The sequence below is a fragment of the Zonotrichia leucophrys genome, chromosome 18 (assembly GCF_028769735.1).
Source record: "Zonotrichia leucophrys gambelii isolate GWCS_2022_RI chromosome 18, RI_Zleu_2.0, whole genome shotgun sequence".
Classification (NCBI taxonomy): Eukaryota; Metazoa; Chordata; class Aves; order Passeriformes; family Passerellidae; genus Zonotrichia; species Zonotrichia leucophrys.
The window spans coordinates 11,335,657-11,357,914 of record NC_088187.1 but is presented as its reverse complement, the minus strand read 5'-3'; the positions used below and the strand labels follow the sequence as shown (position 1 = coordinate 11,357,914).

At 59.9% G+C, this 22,258-nt stretch overlaps 1 protein-coding gene across 11 annotated transcripts in view; it reads left to right on the top strand.

Moving 5' to 3' along the window:
- Positions 1-22,258, top strand: part of BAIAP2 (BAR/IMD domain containing adaptor protein 2) — a 40,648-nt gene that overhangs the window by 14,129 nt on the left and 4,261 nt on the right. For 3 of the 11 annotated variants that reach the window (XM_064728357.1, XM_064728360.1, XM_064728359.1), the window contains exons 4-14: positions 4,453-4,514; positions 4,694-4,765; positions 5,178-5,315; positions 14,446-14,598; positions 16,072-16,299; positions 17,216-17,417; positions 18,103-18,304; positions 18,385-18,453; positions 18,621-18,783; positions 18,994-19,092; positions 20,402-20,436. In XM_064728357.1, the coding sequence (XP_064584427.1) occupies positions 4,453-4,514; positions 4,694-4,765; positions 5,178-5,315; positions 14,446-14,598; positions 16,072-16,299; positions 17,216-17,417; positions 18,103-18,304; positions 18,385-18,453; positions 18,621-18,783; positions 18,994-19,092; positions 20,402-20,436 (1,423 nt within the window). Of the gene's footprint in view, positions 1-4,452; positions 4,515-4,693; positions 4,766-5,177; positions 5,316-14,445; positions 14,599-16,071; positions 16,300-17,215; positions 17,418-18,102; positions 18,305-18,384; positions 18,454-18,620; positions 18,784-18,993; positions 19,093-20,401; positions 20,441-20,868; positions 22,072-22,258 lie in introns of those variants that run through there. The other 8 variants (XM_064728361.1, XM_064728365.1, XM_064728364.1 and 5 more) reach the window with 6 other exon arrangements.

The following is a 22,258-nucleotide window of genomic DNA, read 5'->3' as shown; positions in this document are numbered from 1 at the left end:
AGTGTGGATGGGGTGGGGATGGATCCCACAGGTGCCCAAGGTCCCCGTACAAGGGGCTCAGGGACTGCTGGGGCTGGGTTTGGTGCCCACTGGGAGCCAGTCAGGGCAGTGCCCAGGGGGACACAGAGCTCCAGGAAATATTTCCCTGTGGTTTGTGGCAGTGTCTGCTGTGGAGATGAGCTCCTTATTGGGGGAACCTTTAAATTTGAGCTTAACAAGGCACCTGACACCTTGTGGGTGACAGCTTGTGCTGCTGGAGGAAGGGGAGCTGCAGCAATGAGGGTGCAGAGACACAGGACAGACTTCTGAAAGCCTTTGCTGCCTTGGGAAGGGCTTTTCCAGCCTTCTGCTGCCTTTGATGGGGTTTTTCTGCTGCCTCCATCCCTGCCATGAGGAGCAGACAGCCCAGGCTGGTTCTCTCTCACCACCTGTGCTGGTAGGAGGAGGAGGAGGAGGAGGGTTGTGAATGAGCATCTGCGAGGCCCATGTGGCCTGGCTGGGGCTGCCAGCGAGTGGCAGAGGTGTGCAGAGCCTGGGTGTCACCTTCCCTGCGACGGTGACAGCTCCCAGGGTCCCCACCTGCCCTGGGCCTGGGCTGGGGGGTCCTGCAGGGATGCTGGGGGGCACCTGAGTTAACCAGTGCCACCAGTACAGCGCTGAATGAACCAGTACAGCATTGAATTAACCAGTGCCACCAGTACAGCGCTGAATTAACCAGTACAGCCCTGAGTTAACCAGTGCCACCAGTACACCGCTGAATGAACCAGTACAGCATTGAATTAACCAGTGCCACCAGTACAGCGCTGAATTAACCAATGCCACCAGTACAGCCCTGAATGAACCAGTGCAGCCCTGAATTAACCAGTGCCACCAGTACAGCATTGAATTAACCAGTACAGCTCTAAATTAACCAGTGCCACCAGTACAGCCCTGAATGAACCAGTACAGCTCTGCATTAACCAGCACCACCAGTACAGCTCTAAATTAACCAGCACCACCAGTACAGCTCTAAATTAACCAGTGCCACCAGTACAGCTCGTGGGCACTCACTGGGATGTCCGTCCTGGCACAGCCCCAGCCCTGGCCCCATCCAGGGGGGCTGTGGGGGGCACACAACATCCCAGGGGTGCAGCCCAGTGCTGTGTCCCTGCTGGAAGGCTCTGTGGCCACTGCCCAGCCTGATGAGACCCATGAGCTGGGAGCCCCAGCCAGGCTGCCTTGGGAAGCTCTGCTGCTCCCTTTACCTGCTGTGTTATAAACAAAGGAAAATTGCCCCTGGCAGTGCCAGGCGGGGCTGGTGAGTTATCAGCACATGGCCCAGTGCTGGGGCTGGCAGAAGTGAAACCCTGGTGGGGAGGAAAGGGATGAGTCAGCTGCACAGGAGAAGCTGATTGTTTGGTTCCCCCAGGCTGATTGTTGTTTCCCCGAGCTGATTGTTCCCACACGGTGATTGTGTCCCCAAGCTGATTGTTGTTCCTCCAAGCTGATGGTTCCCCCACACTGATTGTTTCCCCAAACCGATGGTTCCCCCACACTGACTGTTCCCCCAAGCTGATTGTTGTTCCCCCACACTCATGGTTTCCCCATGCTGATTGTGTCCCCAAGCTGATTGTTGTTCCCCCAAGCCGATGGTTCCCCCAAGCCGATGGTTCCCCAAGCCGATGGTTCCCCCACGCTGATGGTTCCCCCAAGCTGGTTGTTGTTCCCTCACACACTCATGGTTCCCCCAAGCCGATGGTTTCCCCACACTAATTGTTCCCCCATGCTGATGGTTTCCCCACGCTGTCTCCTTCGCCCTGCACACAGATGGATCCTGCAGCTCAGGGCCTGGCCTGGGCTGGAAGGGGCTGCTCCGAGCCTGGGGCACGCTGTGCTGCTCTGGGGGAACACAAAAGTACACAAAAACACCCTGCAGGAGCTCCCAGAGGGATTGCTGAGGCTGGAGGAGCCCTCAGGGTCACTGAGAACACCCTGCAGGAGCTCTAAGGGGAATTGCTCAGGCTGGAAGAGCCCTCAGGGTCACCAAGGCCACCTTTACCCCATGCCCCAGGTGCCACCTCTGCCTGTGCTGGGTTTTGCTTTAAATTTGGCTGCATCAGCTCCTCAGCACTGAGGTGCTGTGTGAGCAGCGTTAGTGCTGGCTGGTTTTTAGGGGATGTGCCCAAGTCCTGACCCTGACATGGTGCTGCTGGTGGGAGATGGTCCCTGGCACTGACCCTTGCAGGGCATCCTGGGCTGCTGCAGCCCGGCCCACCTTCTGTCTCTGAGCAGTTTACTCCGTGATTAATGCATCCTTGGTGTTTCCATTACAAATTACCCACATCCTGCTTTACAGGGGGCTCAGAAAATACCCCAGAGTCTCTGGCAGCTGCAGAGCACACCCCAGGAGCTGGGCTGCCACTGCTGCACCCTGTGCAGGGCCCAAGCTGCCTGTCCTGGTGCCAGCAGGGATGTGGAACAACCTGTTTGCCCGCCGTGGGTGGGTGTGGAAGGGCAGGGCCCTCGGCAGTGCTGTGGTTCCTCTCCAGGGTGATACTGTGAGTCAGCCTGAGCACAGCTCCTCCTCTCTGCCGTGCTCACAGGGGTCTGAGGGTCTGACTCCGTGCTTCAGAAGGCTTGATTTGTTATTCTAAGATATATATTGCATTAAAACTACACTAAAAAAAATAGAAAAAGTTCTCCTCAGAAGGCCAAGCTAAGAATAAAAAAGAAGAAACCAACAGAGGTCTGTGGCTCAGACAGAAAGCTAGCTCTGCCGTGATTTGCCATTAATTTTAAACATTTACACGAGGCCAATCACAGATCCACTTGTTGTGTTCTAAAGTAGCAAATAACCATTGTTTACATTTTGTTTCTGAGGCTTCTCAGAAGGAAAAATCGTAAAGGAAGGTTTTTAATGAAAAGATGTGTGTGACACTCCTCCCCATGCCGGGCTCTCTGTGTGCCCTGAGTGGTTCCCTGGGTTCCCCACCTGCAGGATGTGAGTTCTGGCTCTGTCCTGCTGCCCAGGGCAGTTCAGGGGTGAATCCCCAAATCCCTGATGGGAACGGCCCTGCCGTGGGTGGCTCTGCTGCTGCCAGGGCTGGGACACAACCCCAGACCCAGCCCTGCCACCCTGGGGTGCTCCCCCACAATTTCAGCCTGGCACAGAGCCACAGGCTCCTTTCCAAGGCGGAATTTGGGCTCCTGAGGCTTCCCTGGTGTCCCTTGGTCACAGTTTAGCAGCTCTGGGCTGGGTTTGGTGTGGGATGTTCAGTCTCCCCTGCTCTGTAGGGTTTTGTGAAGCAGCTCATGGCATGCAGGTATGGAGTGGCAGAGGTGCCCTATGGGTATTCACACTGTGTTTTAGGGGATTCAGTTCAAATCCTGCTGCTCAATCACAGTTTACCCTCATTCCTGCAGCTCTGGGCTGGCTTTGGGGTGAGATGTCTGTTTGTGGGACACCCTGGATACCTTTCCCTTTGTTTCTGGACACCCTGGGCACCTCTCCCTTTGTTGGTGGCACACCCTGGGCACTGCTGCAGCTCAGGGGGCACAGGGGACAGCAGCCCTGGCACAGGCAGTGCCACAGCAGGCCTGGCACTGCAGCAGAGGGGGCAGAGCCTGCCCAGGATGGGATTTCAATGTTTGCACAAGGGTTTGGGACACAGAGTGTGGTGCAGAGCAGGGATTGCTGCAGGCAGGAGGGCACAGGGAGGTTGTTCCTGGTGGTGCTGACACTCAGCTGGGACATGGCCCATGTGCCCAGGGACATTGGGGACAGGCTGGGGCTGGCCCAGCTGTGCTGGAGGAGGCTCCCCCTCGTTCCTCACCCCTGGGAGATGCTGCCTTCATGTACAAACAGCCCCACAGGGGCTGGGAGCCTCCTGGGAAGCTGCAGCCTGCCCTGCTGGCAGGAAAAGCTTCCAGAGGCAGCCCTGAGAGGAGCTGACAGAGCTGGGCCGTCCCTCTGACCCACACACAGGGCTCCTGGTGCTGGCCCTGCTCCTGGGGGATGCTCTGAGTGTGTCTGGGCTGCTGCTGAGGCAGGACACAGCCCTTCCTGCAGGAACAGCGCTGGGCGTGGGCTGCAGCACGGGGAAAGCCAGGAAAATGAGAGGAAGTGACAGAACAGAGCTGGGAGTGCCCGGCCGGAGAACAGAGCTGGGATCCCATGGGTGCAGGGGGCATCCCAGGGCTTAGCCCTGTGTCCTGTGCCCTGCTCTGAGTGCCAGGGCTGTCCTGTCCCAGTCCAAAGGAGCAAGGGCTGCCCCTGGGTTTGGGGTTCTGGTCCTTGTTCCCCCCTGCCTCCCAAGGTTTGCCTCCTTGTCCCAGTGTCTGAGGAGAGCATTGGCTCACTGCAAGGTGGGCACAGGAGCCCCCAGGTGTGTCTGGGGACCCCTCCTCGCTGCTGCCCCAGCCCTGGGTGCCCCTGTGCTCGGTGCCCCAAGCCCTCCCTGTGCTGTCTTGCAGGGGATGTGCTGTTCCAGATGGCCGAGGTGCACAGGCAGATCCAGAACCAGCTGGAGGAGATGGTGAGTGCCCAGCCTGGCGTGCCAGGGCCCCTGGCACCGGGAAATGCCTTGTCCAGCTGCCACCAGCACCTCTGGCACGGCTTTGCTGAGCTCCAGAGGCTCTGCAGTGCTTGGGCATCCTCTCTGTGCCCTGTCCCAGTGCCCCCAAGCAATCCCTGTGCGTTTCCTCTCTCCTGCAGCTCAAGTCCTTCCACAACGAGCTCCTGACGCAGCTGGAGCAGAAGGTGGAGCTGGACTCCCGGTACCTGAGTGTGAGTCTGTGTGTCTGTGTGTCACTGTGCCCAGGACAGTGTCCCCTGTGTGCCCTGGGCTATGGGGGTCCCCCTGTCCCCTGTGTGTCCCCCCTGTGTCCCCTGGGCTTTGAGGGTGCCCCTTTCCCAGAGCTGGGTGTCACTGGTGTCACCACACCCAGGACAGTGTCCCCTCTGTCCCCTGTGTGCTCTCTGGGTTTTGGGGGTCCCTCTGCTCACAGCTGGGTGTCACCACACCCAGGACAGTGTCCCCTCTGTCCCCTGTGTGCTCTCTGGGTTTTGGGGGTCCCTCTGCTCACAGCTGGGTGTCACCACACCCAGGACGGTGTCCCCTGTGTGCCCTGGGCTCTGGGGCTCTGTCCCTGTCCCCCCTGGCACTGGCAGGGCTCAGAGGTGTCCCCTGTGCTTCCAGGCTGCCCTGAAGAAGTACCAGACGGAGCAGAGGAGCAAGGGGGACTCGCTGGACAAGTGCCAGGCTGAGCTGAAGAAGCTGCGCAAGAAGAGCCAGGGCAGCAAGAACCCCCAGAAATACTCGGACAAGGAGCTGCAGGTACGGCTGGGGACACACCTGGGGACATCATGGGGACAGGGAGCCTCAGGCAGGGCTGGGGACACCCCTGGGGCTGGTGGGGCTGTGCCAATGCCCCGGGGAAGGTGTGGGTGGCAGCCAGCCCTGGCACAGGCTGTTCCCAGGGGCACAGGGCACAGTGGGGCTGGAGCTGCCTGCCCCTGCTGCAGCCTCCTGTGCCACTGCTGTCACCCCAGGAATGGCCCCAGGAGCGTGAATTCCTGCTGTGCCCGCTCCATGGTGCCCAGGATGGTGGTTTTTGTTGTTTTCTGGTGGTTTTGGTGGTTTCTGGTGTTTTCCTGTGCGTTTTCTGTGCCCGTGCCCCCTCCTGCGGGGGTGGCAATGGTGAATCAGAGCAGTGTGATGTGTGCTGGGGGTGGGCACGGGGGTGGCACAGCTCCCACTGAGGGGGAGCCAGGCTTGGCTCTCACTGAGGGGCACCCCGGGCACCTCCTGGCAGTGCCCAGGGGCTGTGCCACTCGTGGGATCCAGAATAGGGGTCTGTGCCCTGTGCTGTGCCCTCTGTGCCCTCCTCCCTGTGGGCTTGGCCCCCTCCAGGGATCCCCAGGGGTTCCTGATGCCCCAGGGTGCCCAGGCTGGCACAGAACCATGGTGGCACCAGGGGTGCTGGGACAGGGAAGGTGAATTCCTGCAGCCAGGAATGGTTTGGTCCTGTGCCCAGGGCAGGGGTGTGTGTGTGATGTTGGCACCAGGAGCTGTTCCTCACATGTCAGAGATCTGGGTCTCCTGAGGGGCACCTGGACACTGGGGATGAATTTGGGGGCATTTGGTGGCATTTAGTCTCTGGTAGAGTGATGTTTGTGCTGGGGGAGTGGCACCCTTCATTGCCTGGTGTGTTGAGCTGGCCTCAAGCCACCCCAAACCCTGGTGGTGTCCTGGGGGCTGCTGCAGCCCCTGGGGATGGATTGGGGTGCTGATGGGTTTGGGGTGCTGATGGGTTTGGGATGCTGATGCTGCTCCAGGCTGTGCCAGGGGAGCTCAGCCCCACCAGCCAAGGCTGCTGCAGTCTCCCCATGCCCTGGTTCCTTCTCCTCGTGGGAGAAGCTGCTGCTGAGGGAAGTGTCACCTCCTTGGAGGCAGCAGTCACATCTTGCTCTTCTGGAGGCTGGTGCTGTGAAGCTGCTGGAGCAGCTGCCAGCCAGGAGTCTGGTGCTCTGTCATCATCTCCATTCATGTTTAATGCTGCAGGAAGCAGGGCTGGCTCCTCTCTGCCTCTGCACCACCTGTGGAGTGACCACAGCCTGTCACCACCTGCCAGGGAGAGGGGACACGTGGTGACAGCGACAGGGCTGTCCTGCAGGGACCCCGGCGTTTATGTAATGTGTGCCAGAGTCAGAGCAGCTCTGGGGCCACCCTGGCCCTGCTTTTGGCTGAGGGGACAGCCCTGGGCTGTGCTGCCACCCTGCTGGATGGATCAGAGAGCCCAGAGCAGGAGCACAGACATCTCACCTGCTCCACTCAGCTGTTCCCCTGTATAAAGCAGAAATGAGCCCTGGGGTCCAGCAGGGGCTGCACACAGCAATGGGTGGGGAGCAGAGGCTTTGGAGCAGGGCTGGAGGGGCTGGGATGCTCACAGGTTATAGCTGGAGGCTGCTCCTGAGCTGCACCATCCCCTCATGGCATGCACAGGGCTGGTCCAGGCTGCTCTGCACGTCCCACGCCACCTGGCCCTGTCTCCTGCTGCTTTTGGGGAGTTTTCCCAATGAGTGTTGCAGCCCTGGTCTGCAGCCCAGCCTCACTGAGCAGCTCTGAGCCAGCTCCAAGGGCTGCAGGAGCTGTCCCAGCTGCCAGGGCAGCAGCAATGCTGGGGTTGGGGTTATTGCTGCTGAGTGCCACATTAAACCAGGTTTTATTCCTTGGGAATCAGCCCTGAGCTGCTGTTCCATACCAGGAGTGAGGGCTCAGAGCCTCACGTGCCTCATCTTCCTCACTGAGTGTCTGAGATGGGGCTTGACCCTGCTGAAAACCAGAACAAGCCAACCCCACTCACTTCACAGCTCTGATGAAGAGGAATGAGGACAATATTAAGATTAAACAATGGCCAAGGAAGCTCAAGTGCTGTAATTTCATTAAGGGCTGGTTGTGATCAGGCCATGAAATCAAGGTCATGATGGGTTTGGGACCTGGATTGAATCAGCAGCTCAGCAATGAAGTTATGTTGGTTCAAAGTATTTATCAAATCATATTAGCACTGTGAGCAATTGGATTTCTGCGTGGGGCTGAGACAAAACTGGCTGTAATTCAGCTTAAACAGCAGAGCTGGGGCTGGCTGTTTGTCCTGAAAGGCTCTGCCTGGCCCGGGTGGCACTGGGTGACCCTGGGTGGGCACTGGGGCCGAGCTCAGCCCCTGCCTTCACCCAGCCCTGCTCCAAATGGCAATATTTTAAACATTAAACACCACTGTGCCAAATAACCTGTGGGGTTTTATCAACATTTTGTCATTGAAACCTCATTTGGGTATTCCCATCAGGAGAAATAATTTTAGGTGTAGGTCAGGCAGCTGGGAATGGCAGAGTCTGCACAAACCAGGTTATGAGGTTGGTGTGAAAGTCAAATGGGGAAGGACTCCGAGCCCAGCAGCTCCAGGGGACTCTGACCAGGTTTGGCTGGGATTGAGGCTGAGAGAGAAGAGAAGAGAAGAGAAGAGAAGAGAAGAGAAGAGAAGAGAAGAGAAGAGAAGAGAAGAGAAGAGAAGAGAAGAGAAGAGAAGAGAAGAGAAGAGAAGAGAAGAGAAGAGAAGAGAAGAGAAGAGAAGAGAAGAGAAGAGAAGAGAAGAGAAGAGAAGAGAAGAGAAGAGAAGAGAAGAGAAGAGAAGACCCTTCCAGTATCTAAGGAGGCTCCAAGAGAGGGACTTGGGACAGGGGGAATGGCTGTCCAGAGGGCAGGGCTGGATGGGATATTGGCAGAAATTCCCATTCCTGTGAGGGTGAGGCCCTGGCAGAGGGTGCCAGAGGAGCTGTGGCTGCCCCTGGATCCAGGGGATGTTCCTGGGGATGTTCCTGTGCAGCTCAGGGCTGTGCCATGGGCACTGGGTACCAAATCTGTGCAGACTGAGCTGCTGCTCGGGCTGTCCCTGCACTGGGGATGTTTTGGGTAAGAAAAGGTGAGGCTGGCTGGAGCCAGCGTTCCCCTGCTGCTCTGCTCTCTGGGTTTTATGTAACAGCCCGTGTGTGCAGGGCTGGGGCTGCTGCAGATGTGACAAACCAGGGCAGACAGCCGTGCCCAGGGGAGGGGGCAGCCTGGCGTGCCCAGCTCTGGGGCTGCCTCCCTCCCCTGGCTCCCTGCTCTGCCTTTGCCATCACCCTGGATATCCATCAGCAGCCCTGGCCAGCTCTGATCCCACGGAGCTGAGCAGGGGAGGGTGGTGGGGAGCACATCAGGGCTTCCCTCAGTGTTGGGGAGCACATCAGGGCTTCCCTCAGTGATGGGGAGCACATCAGGGCCTCCCTCAGTGATGGGGAGCACATCAGGGCTTCCCTCAATGGGGAGCACATCAGGGCCTCCCTCAGTGATGGGGAGCACATCAGGGCTTCCCTCAGTGTTGGGGAGCACATCAGGGCTTCCCTCAGTGATGGGGAGCACATCAGGGCCTCCCTCAGTGTTGGGGAGCACATCAGGGCTTCCCTCAGTGTTGGGGAGCACATCAGGGCATCCCAATTTGTGAATTTTCCTCATTTGGGAATGAGGAAAAGAATCCCTCATTTTGCCTCTGTGTGTGTGCTGGGGTTTCAGCAGCTTTGCCTGCTCAGATGCCCTTCCCCTGCTCATCAACCCAACTTCTTTTTTACCCTATCCCATTTCTAGCTCCTCTCCCCCGTGGTTGCCTAAGCAAATCCTCCCTTCTCTCTGTGTTTGCTCCTCCCAGGTATTTCAGGCTGCTGCATCGATCCAGCACCGCCCTCTCCCTTCCCTGACCTTTCCTTTCTCTTTTCTCACTGCTCCTGCCCAACCCTTCCTTGGCATGGGAGCTGCAGTGGGCACAGCCCTCCCTGCTCTGCATCCCTCCTGATTCTGGGTGCCACCATGCCTGCCATGTACTCCCCTTGGCTTTCTGGCCCCAAAATTCAGAGCTGGGCTGTGCTGGTGACCCCAGGGCAGCTCCTGCCTGCTCAGGGTCCCCTCCTGTCCCTGGGGCTGGTGCTTGGCTCAGCCTGGTGGGTGCCCAACACACCAGGAATGGTCTGGAGTGATGGTTTCTGTGTGGAGCTCAGCCCTTGGCTCGTGTTCCCCGTGTCTGCACGTTCCTGGCTGGGATGGCAGCTCTGAACTCAATTCCCAGCCAGGCTGGGTTGGAGCTGCTCCACCTGCTCTGACAGCCCTGTGTGCTCCTGCAGCTCCTGCAGCTCAGGGCTCAGCGTTTCTCAGCTGCTCCTTGATCTCCATCCCTGAGCTGTCACCGTGCTGGCCTTGGGGAGGTGGCAGGGCTGAGTGTCCTCCCTGGCAGGGCTCTGTGCCCTCCCTGCCTCTTTGTGTGCCCTCCCTGCCATTCTGTGCAGGGTGGCTTTGGCACTGCCACCATGGCAGGGTGGCACTGGCACTGCCCTCCATGCTAGGGTGGCTTTGGCACTGTCACTGCCCTCTGTGGCAGGGGTGCTTTGCTTTGGCACTGCCACCATGGCAGGGATGGCTTTGGCACTGGCACTGCCCTCTGTGGCAGGGGTGGCTTTGTCATGGGCACTGCCCTCCATGGCAGGATGGCTTTGTCATGGGCACTGCCCACCATGGCAGGGTGGCTTTGGCACTGGCACTGCCCTCTGTGCCTCCATCCCCGCTCCTGTGCCCACCATGGAGGGCGGTCCCTGGCTGAGCCCCTCTGTACCAGGGGTGCCCAGGAGCCCTGGCTGTGCCAGCTTGGCCCCGTGGCATGTCCTGGCAGGCTCCCAGTGCCCAGGGCTGTGCCCCACGTGCTGACACTGCTAATTAGGTCAGCGGCTCCCGCTGCATTGGAAGTGTTTGCGGGAGGGGGGCCGCGGCACGGGGGAGTTATTTGAGGCCTCTCCAACCTAGAAACCCAGAAAAGGTTTTCAGAGCTCCTGGGTGGCTCTGGGGTGTGCTCTGGCTTTGGGCACAGCCACCAGCCCTGCTCAGATCACAAGCGGGGTTTCTCTCTCCTCCTTCAAACCGGGGATTTTATTTAGATGATCCTTAACGTGTTTGAGTTTGGAGCTGACAACCTCAATCAGTCAAGGTCTCAGTTTGCAGTGCTTTGTGCTTGTCAGTGGAGAAGCTGCTGAGCCTGGCAGGGAAGCCCCTTCCCCCAGCCCTTTCAGGGATCAGGGATGCCATCCAAGCTGTGTTTGGCTGTGGTTCAGAGTGGGGTGGCTGAGATTTCCCCATTGCTGGGGAATGGAGATGAGAACAGGTCTCCATCCTGCCCTGGGGTCCTGTGGGCACCTGGCTGCAGTGAAACCTCGCTCCTGGGCAAGGCAGAGCCTCTCCCTGGAGTGCAGCCCCGACATCTCACACTGTGCTTTGTGTGTTACTCTTCCCCCCGTGCATCTGGCGTATTTAACAGGATTTTGATTTAAATCTGCTTTCCTGGGCGTTATCTGCAATCCCACTGTCACTCTGAGCGAACCCAAACTGAAAGCACCTCGTGAGCAGGGAGCGTGGCTCGCCATTTTGTGCTGGAACAGCGTGTAAAACCAGGCTGTGGGTAAATCAATGGCACAGAGCACATTTCCATGAGGTATATAAAGCTCCGAGCACCCAGTTTGGAGCGTGGGCTCCGCTGCGCTGCGGAGCGGCGTGTTCCGACGGGCTGAGACAGGCTCAGCAAGCAGCAGCAGCCCTGCAGAACCAGCCTGGGGTGGCAATAAAGGCTGGGGCCTGTGGGTTTCAGTGCTGCTGGAGCCCTCACGCTGCCAGGATCAGGGTTTGTCCCTCCCTGTTGTGTGAGTGGTGTCTGGGCTGGAGCCTGGCCCAGGCACGGGGATCCTGCAGGGAGTCTGAGCCCAGTGAGCTGCAGCTGAGCTCTCCTCACTCCTCACCTTCTCCTCCTTGGTGGCCCAGTTAGTAAATTAGGCAGGATGATGGGGGAAAATTAAATTAATTAATTAATGGCAATCAGGGTCTGTGTGTGCTCCTGCTATTTCGGGTGCTGTCAGGGTTCTGCTTTCCTTCCAGAAATGGGGCTGTGCAGGAGGGGGAGCTCTCCTGCCCCTTCCCCTGGGGCAGAACCTCTTGTGGGGCTGCCCATGGTGTGGATGAGCGTGGGCAGCAGGGCTTGGTGCATGCAGGCACAGCAGGGCTGAGCTGGAGGGCAGGGGGCTCTGCAGGCTGGCACTGGGACTGGCACTGGGGCTGGGGGCTCTGCAGGCTGGCACTGGGACTGGCACCAGGGCTGGGGGCTCTGCAGGCTGGCACTGGGGCTCTGCAGGCTGGCACTGGGGCTGGCTCTGCAGGCTGGCACCGGGGCTGGGGGCTCTGCAGGCTGGCACTGGGGCTGGCACTCCCCAGCTCCCATCAGCAGTGCCAGGCTGCTGCTCTGGGCTCTGTCCCTGTGCTGTTCCAGGCTAATAATACCCAGGAGGAGGCGGCTGCTGCCGTCCTGAGCCCGCTGCTGCAGGAGCCTTCCCCAGCGCCTCCTCCTCCTCCTCCTCCTCCTCCTCTGTGTGCCCAGGCTGCTGCTGCCGCCTCCTGTGCCTCTGTGCTGGCGCTGCCTGGCATTCCCAGTGCCATGCCCCGTGCCTCTGCTTTGGGTGATGCCCAACCCTCCATCCCTTCCCCCTGTGTGTGCCCAGTGTGTGCTCAGCTCCCTTTGCTCATTCCTCCTCATGGCCACGGGCGTTCGCCCTGGATTTTCTCATTTTGGAGGGAAAAATTCTCTTTGAAATGGGGTTGCTGGTTGCAAAACTGGTTTTTAATCCATTTCTCACTGGTGCTCTTTCCCTCACCCGGGTTGGTGCAATGTGGGGAGACCCAAAAGCTGCTGGCCCTGGCACGAGCCCTGCCCTGGGTTTTGCTCTCAGGGGTGCTCAGAGCAGGCTGGGAGCCACGAGCAGGTCCAGCCCCAAAATAATCCCCCTTTGAAGTCTGCCATGTCACCGAATCTTGCTGCTTTTGTTGGTTTGCTCCATTTTATGCATCCCTTAATAAATATTGTAGCACGCTAAAAATAACTGATACCCGTGAAGAGGCAGCAGAGCTGCTCTGGGCCCTGAATTTCCAGTTTAATTCCCAGCTCAGAGAAGCTTGGGCTGCCTGCAGCAGGTCCAGCCCTGCCTGGGCTGTGGGAGTTGTGGCTTTCAGGTGTTGTGGTGCCGCTGTCCCAGGGCAGAGGTGGTGGCAGGGAGGTGTCACAGTGATGGGACAGTGATGGGCACGAGGTGCTGCTCTCAGAGCTGCTCCCCTGGCAGGTGGCAGCTGGGAGCATCCAAAGGGATGGAGGGAGGGCAAAGTGGCCAGGTCAGGGGGCTGGGGGCACCTCTGTGTCCAGTGAGGCTGGTGCTGTCCCTGGAGTGCCCTGTGCCACCTTTCCATCACACAGGGCAAGGCAGCTGGGGCTTCCCCTGTGTGCTGCTGCCGTGCCAGGTGTGGTGCTGGCAGAGCCCAGCGTGGCACAGCCGGGCTGGCACCATCGCATTGGGAGAGCAGGAGGCAGCAGAGGAACCTCCAGCTGCCAGCCTGGCAGGGCCCCTGTGTCTGCCAGCCCAGGGGTGGCACCAGGGAACAGCCAGGGCGTTCTGTGCCAGCGTGTGGCACTGCCCAGCAGCACCTCTGTGTCCCTGTGGGAAATGCAGGCTGAAGGCACTGCTGGCAGGTTCAGGGTGCTGGTGGCCCTGTGTGTGGCAGGATCCCTGTGCCATCTCTGTGTGTGACAGAGTCCCCGTGCCATCCCTGTGTGTGCCAGGGTCCCCATACCATCCTGGGCACCCCTGTGTGTGGCAGGGTCCCCGTGCCATCCCTGTGTGTGGCAGGGTCCCTGTGCCATCTCTGTGTGTGACAGAGTCCCCGTGCCATCCCTGTGTGTGGCAGGATCCCTGTGCCATCCCTGTGTGTGCCAGGGTCCCCGTGCTATCCCTGTGTGTGGCAGGGTCCCTGTGCCATCTCTGTGTGTGGCAGGTCCCCATGCCATCCTCAGCACGGGAGGGTCCCCGTGCCATCCTGTGTATGCCAGGTCCCCGTGCCATCCCTGTGTGTGGCAGGATCCCTGTGCCATCTCTGTGTGTGCCAGGGTCCCCGTGCCATCCCTGTGTGTGGCAGGGTCCCCATGCCATCCCTGTGTGTGGCAGGGTCCCCGTGCCATCTCTTGTGTGTGCCAGGGTCCCCGTGCCATCCTCAGCAGCGGGCAGGGACCCGGCACAGCCCGGGCGATGCCATAGCAGGCTGGGATCTGCCCTGGTTTGTGCCAGGCTGAGCCGGGGGCTGTGGCAGCCCCTGCCGGGTGCCGGGGCAGCCCTGGCAGCGCCCCCGTGCCCGGCGCTGAGCGGGGGCTGCGGGTACAGCTCGTGCCGGGCACCCACGGCTGAGTCAGCTCCGCGTGGGGGTGCCGTGAGTAAGGGGCTGGGGGGTGTGCAGGCACACGTGTGTGTCCCTGTGGCTGTCCCTGGGCGTGTGTGTGTGTCCCTGTGGCTGTCTGTCTGTCCCTGTGTGTGTGTGTCCCTGTGTCTGTCCTTGTGTCTGTCCCTGGGTATGTGGCTGTCCCTGGGGGGGTGTGTCTGTGTCCCTGGGCGTGTGTGGTGTCCCTGTGTCTGTCTGTCTGTCCTGTGTGTGTGTGTGTGTCCCTGTGGCTGTCTGTCTGTCCCTATGTGTGTGTCTGTCCCTGTGTGTGTGTCCCTGTGTCTGTGTGTCCCTGTGTATGTCCTTGTGTCTGTCCCTGGGTATGTGGCTGTCCCTGTGTGTGTGTGTGTCTGTCCCTGTGTCTGTGTCCCTGTGTCTGTCCCTGTGTGTGTGTGTGTCCCTGTGTCTGTGTGTCTGTCCCTGTGTCTGTGTGTCCCTGTGTCTGTGTGTCCCTGTGTATGTCCCCATGTCTGTCCCTGGGTGTCCCTCTGTCTGTCCCATGCCAGGGTCCCTCCTGCCCCTCTCTGCATCACCTCCTGCCCCGTGGCACTGCCAGCAGCCCCTTCCCTCCTGTCTCTCTCTCCTGCAGTACATCGAGGCCATCAGCAACAAGCAAGGGGAGCTGGAGAACTACGTGTCTGATGGCTACAAGACAGCTCTGACGGAGGAGAGGCGACGCTTCTGCTTCCTGGTGGAGAAGCAGTGTGCGGTGGCCAAGAGCGCCATCACCTACCATGCCAAGGTGAGTGTGGCACCCCCTGAGCCTGCCTGGCTGCCCTGGCACTTCGGGCTGCACCCCACAGAACAGCCTGGGATCCCAAAAACTTCAGTGGGTGCAGCCCCACACACACAGACACAGGGACAGACACACAGACACACACACACAGGGACAGACCCAGGGAACAAGGGGGTGGTGACCAACAGGTGACTCCAGGGAAGGTGCCCCAGCAGGAGCAGCTGCTCCAAACCCCCCTTGCCCATGGTGACTCCAAATCCCCCTTGCCTATGGCAGCTCCAAATCCCCCTTGCCCATGGTGACCCCACATCCCTGCTGCCCGTGCTGCCCCTGGCGCAGGGCTGGAGCTGCCCCTGCCCGCCTGGGGAGCTGCAGCAGCTGCACAGGTGTGCACAGGATCCCCCCAGGATCTGGTGCTGCTCCTGCAGCCTCGTGCTCCCTTCTGGTTGTTCCCCAGCACTGCCCTGCGTGGCTCACAGCAGCCATCTGTCGCCACCACGCTTGGCACTGGAGCAGGAGAGGGAGCTGGCATTAGTCAGCTCTGTCCTGGCACATCCACAGCACGGATCCACGCTTGGATTGGCGGGCAGAGTGCAGGAAAAGCCCCCCAGGGCTGGTGGTCAGCAGGAACCAACCAAACCCTGCTGCAGCAGCACCCACAGGCTGATTTTGCAGGGGGGACTTTGCTGGTGGCTTGTCCATGGCGTGGTGTGTGTCCTGCTCAAAGCTCCATCCTGCTGCTGTCCCTGGCTCCTGCAGGATGCTCCACAGGGCCATGAGGCTGGACCTGCTGGCTGGTGTTGGGGAAATATGCAGGGACTTTGAAATCGGATTTAAAGGGGGATTTTGATATGCAGAAACACATTTTGTCTCCAAGTGAGGCAGAGCAGAGACATCAGGTCACCCTTGGGAGTGCCCTCGAGGGGGCTGGGACATCTTCCCCCCTCTGAGTGACACAGGGGGATGTGCTGGTACATTCTGGGGGAATAAGGACAAGTTTGGCTCCATCTGTTTGCCCCTTGGAGCATGGTGCTGCAGGCAGGGAGCAGTGGGGCTGGATGCAGCACAGGGGCCTGCAGGCTGCTGGGGCTGAGCCCCCCAAGGAAGCAGCTCATCCCTGGGGATGTGGGGACAGCCTGGAGCACGGGCTGTGCCCTGCCATGCTTTCAGCCTGGTTTTATTTATTTTATTTATTTCTCTGCTCTACGTGGGGCCCAGCTCCCTGCAGCCTGGAGATGCTGCACACAGGACATCATGATGGGGAGAGATTGGCTTACCTTTCCCTTCCCTCATTGCCATTTTTCATGATTCCTGCTGCCATCGGAGCCTGGAGCAGGGTGTCCCTGGGTGTTACCCTCTCTGTGCCATGCACAGAGCCATCGCTCAGTCCCAGCTCAGCCCTGGCTGCGTGTGGTGCTGCCCAGGGAAGGGGGGCACACCAGCTGCACCCTGTGCCCTCACACCTGGTTTGCTTTGCAGGGGAAGGAGATGCTGACGCAGAAGCTGCCGCTGTGGCAGCAGTCCTGCTCGGACCCCAACAAGATCCCGGAGCGCGCCATCCAGCTGATGCAGCAGATGGCTGCCAGCAGCAATGGCACCATCATGCCCAGCCCTCTGTCCACATCCAAGTCCAACCTCATCATCTCTGATCCCATCCCTGGTGCCAAACCTCTCCCTGTCCCCCCGGAGCTGGCACCTTTTGTAGGAGTAAGTATCCCTGTGCTGGAGCTGCCCTGCCCTTTGAGCAAAGGCGGAGGGACGAGCCCGGGCCGGTGTCACCGCTGTCCTCGGCAAGTTGTCCTTGGATGGGCTGGCACTGGTGGCAGGGATGGCAGCTCTGGGCCATCCTGGGGTGTGGGGAGGAGCCTGACCTGGCACGGGCAGCCTGTCCCACCCCATCCCACTGAGCTCTGCAGAGCAGGGATCCCAGGTGCTGTTGGGGAACCCAGGAGCTGGACCTGCCTGTCCAGGCTGGTCCCTGAGCTGTGGGACTGAACCCAGGTACCCCAGAAACTGCAGGGAAAGGCCTGGAGTGACCCTTGGGATGAAGGACCCTTCAGAAGAGGGTGTCCCACTGATGTGAGGACACGAGCTGAGCACAGAGCTCAGCAGGAAATTGTCAGGTTATGGGAGCTCAGAGCAATAAGATACCACGGAGGAGACCCCACTGCTCCTCCCAGAGCAGTTTGATTTGGCTGGAACTAAACCCAACAGGGCAAAGCTCTGATTTGCCTCTGTCTCTGGAGCTGTGTCCTACTGGGGAGCTGCAGTGGGGTGTCCCTGGAGCTGCAGTGGGATTGCCCTGGAGCTGCAGGGATGCTCTGGAGCTGCAGGGATGTCCCTGAGCTGCAGTGGGATTGCCCTGGAGCTGCAGGGATGCTCTGGAGCTGCAGGGATGCTCTGGAGCTGCAGTGGGATTGCCCTGGAGCTGCAGGGATGCTCTGGAGCTGCAGGGATGCTCTGGAGCTGCAAGGATGCTCTGGCACTGCAGTGGGATAGCCCTGGAGCTGCAGGGATGTCCCTGAGCTGCAGTGAGGTATCCCTGGAGCTGCAGGGGGATGTTCCTGGAGCTGCAGGATGCCCTAATGAAGCCTCCGTGTCCCCCTCCCCTCCTGTCTCGCAGCGCATGTCGGCGCAGGAGGCCCTGCCGGTGATGAACGGAGTCTCGGGCTCTGACAGCGACGGGTACAACCACTGGTCTGAGATGAAGCCAGCACAGCCCAAATCTTTATCTCCTCCCCAGCCTCAGAAGCAGCTGAGTGACTCTTACTCCAATACACTCCCAGTTCGCAAAAACGTGGCACCGAAAAACAGCTACGCCTCAGGTGAGGCCCCAGCCACGCCAGGGGCCCTGGAGCTGCCCCTGCTGCACCCAGTGCCCAAAGGGGGCTGCTTGGGGATGGTTTTGGGGGTGCTGCTGGTGGGGGGACAGTGACCACAGCATCCCTTTGGTGTCAAGTGCTGCCCGTGCCTCCTGACCTGGGCGTTAGGAGATGCTGGAGCTGGGCTCTGTCCTGGCGTTTCACAGGATTTGCAGAAGGAAAACCTTGTGGAATGTGGCACAGGGAAGGGAAATGCTGGAGCTGGGCTCTGCCCTGGCGTTTCACAGGATTTGCAGAAGGAAAACCTTGTGGAATGTGGCACAGGGAAGGGAAATGCTGGAGCTGGGCTCTGCCCTGGCGTTTCACAGGATTTCCAGAAGGAAAATCTCGTGGAATGTGGCACAGGGAAAGGAAATGCTGGAGCTGGGCTCTGCCCTGGCATTTCACAGGATTCCCAGAAGGAAAATCTCATGGAATGTGGCGCAGGGAGCCTGCTGCTCCCTTTGCCATGGCTGGTGGGTGATGCTGAGAGCCTGATCCTGCTGGGTGAGGGGGAAGGTGTGAGTCACACTGAGGGCTGTAGTACAACCACAACCTGGGCTGGAGCAAGGGGCGGTGGGGACCTGTCCTGTGCCTGGGGATGAGGGGGTGCAGGACTCGGGGCACCCACTGGTGTCTGTCCCCCCAGCTGAAAACAAGACCCTGCCACGCTCCAGCTCCATGGCCGCCGGGCTCGAGAGGAACGGCCGGACGAGGGTGCAGGCGATTTTCTCGCACGCCGCCGGGGATAACAGCACCCTCCTGAGCTTCAAGGAGGGAGACCTCATCACCCTGCTGGTGCCCGAGGCCCGCGACGGCTGGCACTACGGAGAGAGCGAGAAAACCAAAATGTGAGTGGGCTGGGCGGCCTGGGGAGCAGCCGTGCCTGGGACACACCTGCGTTTGGCTTCATCCCCTCTTTGCCTTGCAGGAGGGGCTGGTTTCCTTTCTCCTACACACGGGTCCTTGACAACGATGGCAGCGAGCGGGTGCACACCAGGTAGGAGCATCGTGTGGGGTGACAGGGTGTCCTTGGGGTGGGAATGAGGAATTCCTGAGGAATAACAGCACGGCGGGGTGATTGCTGGCTCTGTGTGGATGCCATGAGCGGATGGGTGCTCTGGGGGTCTCTGCACGGAGCTGACACCTCTGCTCTGGGCCCCCCAGCCTGCAGCAAGGGAAGAGCAGCAGCACTGGCAACCTGCTGGACAAGGATGACATCTCCATCCCACCGCCAGACTATGGCATGGCCTCGCAGGCCTTCCCAGCACAGGGCAGCAACACCTTCAAGCAGCGGCCCTACAGCGTGGCCGTGCCCGCCTTCTCCCAGGTGAGCCTCTCCCACCAGCTTCTCCCATTCTGGGGGGGTGTTTGTGCCCAGGGGATGCTGGACAGACCCCTGGGCACTGTCCCTGCTGCTCTGACCGGGGGTCTCAGCTCCCTGTCCCTCTGGGATGGGATGGGATGAGCGGGAGCGTGCCCGGCCCCGGGATGCCTGGGGGTGCCAGGGCAGCTCTCCAACCTCTGTTCGTTGTTTTAGGACTACCTAATGCCCTATGGGTGTGCAATTAAAGACTATGCCAGTGGCCTCTGCCAAGCACCCTCCGCTCACTACAAGCCTTACACTAGGTCGACAGCTGTAAGTCCGACGCTTGCAATGTTTCCCTTGGGATTTATGGAAGTTTGGCTGTTTTGTGCCTGGTGATCCGCGTGCCTTGCCTGGACCTGCCCCTGCCGAGCTCCTCTGCTGGGCTGAAGGGATGCAGGGAGCCCGTGGATGGGGAGGAACGGGCAAGGCACAGGGGGCAGTGGCACAAAATGGCCCCGTAAACCCCCAAAGGACAACACTTGCCGACTCCATGGAGTCTCCCACCAGAAACAGGCTGCTCACAGGCAGCTGGAGGTGTTTTCTCTGGCACGTGCCACATCAAGCCGGTGACAGTCCCATGGGGACACTGGGGCAGACCCTGGACAGGATTCCAGAGTGCCCAAAGCAAGCCCAGGGCTTCTTGGATAACAAGCCAGGGAGGATGCACAGCAGATGGGCTCAGCCTAAGCCAGGAGTGTAGGGCAGCTGTCCCACCACAATGAGCACAGTGGGATGAGCCACGCTGGCATCACGTGCTGGCAGAGGGGAGAGGATGAGGAGGGAGAGAGAAGGGCGGTCAGAACCAACCCTTGCACAGGGCAGGTCAGCTGGGATCTGCTCCTCTCTGCAGGGAGTGGGCTGGAAGCACAACCCCACTTCTTGCTGTTTTGCTGGGGTTTTCCAGCAGGATTTGCTGCTGGGGTTGGTGTTTTGGGGCTGGGAGCATTCCTGGGAAGGTGGGAATGTGGGTCTCTGGTTGCTGGTGCACGGCCAGCTCAGAAGCCAGGGTCTCCCCCTCTTTTCTGGAGTTTTCTCCACATGGAGAGCAGAGCTGCTCCAGTCGTATCCCAGGGCAGGCCCTTGCTCAAGGAGGGATGTCCTGGAGGGATGTTCTGATCCCCAGCTGCCCCTCAGTCCCTCCCTGCACAGCCTGCTCAGCACCGGCTAAAGGAGAAAATGGTCCAAAACCCTGTGGGTTTCTGGTGGGAGTGAATACAGGCAGCCCCTCTTTCCACAGAGCATTTCACCGGTGTCTCTCAGTCGTGCAGCCCCTTTCCAACAGTGTCAGCAGCAGCCAGAGCTCTGTTCCTCACAGGGGCTGGGCAGAGCAGAGCAGGGCTCTCCCAGCAGTCGCTTTTCCATGTCTGGCCAGATAAATCCTACAGGGAATGGTGGAACTTCACTCCCTGCTGTCTGAATCCCACTCCAATCATCTCCATATCTCCTTCTCCTCTCCAAATGCATCAGCTCTCGGCCCTGGGTCCTGATGCACTTTGGTTTGTCCGTGTGACCCTCTGGTGGCACCTGAGAGGCACAGCCCACACATCCCTCACTGTGCTCCCTCCTCTCCTCCCCACAGGGTCTCGATGACTACGGGACGAGGTCCGTCAACAGGTAAGCTGTCGCCTTGCTGTCACATTCCCTGCGAGCTCTTGGTGTCACAGGCTGTGGGCAAAGCCATGGGGCTGTGTCCCCACAGGGGTCCCTGCATGGGCTCCCCGGGGACTGGGATGGGGCCAGGTCTCATCTGTGAGATGGGGGGACCCAGGGAGGGCAGGTCCCAGGGCCAGCCTGGTGTCCCCAAGCTGTGCTCCTCCAGAGTCGCGTCTCCCAACCTCACGCCTGCACAGGGGAGAGCCCACGCTCCTGGGCCTTTCCTCAGCACTTCATCCATCCATCCATCCATCCCCTGTGCCTCGGAGCTGCCCCATCTCGCTCCCGGGGCCGGGTGGAGCCCGTGGCCGTGCAGGGTCCCCCCCTGCCCGCGGTGCCTGAGCTCGGTGCTGCCCCGCGGCCACTCTGGCATCTCTGTGCTTTGTTCCGCAGCGGCAGTGGCAGTTTGGTATCAACGGTGTGAGGACACCTGGGCTCGCAGCGGCCCCTTGCTGCTTGGAAGAGCTTTCTGCTTCTTTTTCCCCCCCTTTTTTTTTCCTTCCCTTTCGTTTCTCTTTCTCTACTTCTTTTGGATTTGAAACTCTTGTGATCTTCAAGGAAACCATGGTGCTTATCATCCCTCCCCGGTGTTCACAGTGCCCTTGTTTCTGAAGCCTTTTTGGAGCAGAACTGCCGCCAGGTCTGTGCTCGCAGCCCGGGCGCAGTTGTCACTTAGTGGGACCCGGTGTTTGTCCTCCCGTGTGATGTTAGCGATGCACTGTCCCCCCCGGGGCCGCGCCGGCCGCCCCGCACGAGCCTGGACCAAACTCCCAGACTGGATCACTTATGCATGGCCTCTGGTGTCCGTACTGTTACTGAGCATCCGGGATGCCCGCGCCCGGGATGCCGTTCCCGAGGGGGGGCAGCGTCCCCGCGCCTCCCCCGGGCCCGATCCGCTTCCGTCCCTTGGGAGAAGCGGATGGCACAGCGCTCCCGCCCCGGGCAAAGGGCTGCTTCTGGGCTGGGGTCCCGCCACCCGCGGGACCCCCCCCTGCAAGGGTTACTCCTGGTTGTTTTATAAATATATATATATATATATTTTTTGTAGCAAGGTATTGTTACCTCACGCTAGGGCTGGGGCTCCGGGGGCTGCCCAAAGCCAGGCTGGAGCGAGGCAGCCCTGGCAGTGCCCGGGGGGCTCCCAGCCCGCCCTGGGGGTCCCGCTCCGCGCTCGCCCGGCCGTAGCCCTCCCAGTGCCCGTGGCCGTCTCCACTGCAAAGCTGTTCACGCTTTTTTCTGATGTGATTTTTAAGACCTCTGACATTGCCTGTTTACTGGGACATTGCTGGCAATAGACCCCCGACCCCCCCCCACCCCGGACCAGTTTTTGGGTTATCTCCTCGCCTCCGGGCACACTGTTCTGAGCCCCTCCTGCATCGATGTCCGAATTTTGCTAAGGATTTTTAACCCAGGATATTTCACAGTGAATGACTGACTGTAGAGGGGGAAAAAAAAAAACCACAAAAAACACAAACCCAGCCTAGCAAAGCCTGTGTGGAGATTGTAAAGTGCTGAAAAACCTTTTTTTAAAAGCCAGAGAGAATTGTGCCCTGTACTGAGTTATTGTTTGAATAAAAGTTTTATTTATTGCATTGAGCTGGGCCTCGGTGTCTTTTTCGGCTGCCGTGCCTGCGTGCTGCCCTCACCGCCTGCATCGCCCTCCGCGCATTCCCAGGCCGTGTTTTTGTTCCCTGCTCCGTCCCTGGGGACGCTGCACTAAACAGCTTCGCTGAGCGGGAGCAGCGACAGCTGCTTTAGGGCTGGCTGCCCCTCGCTGAGCATC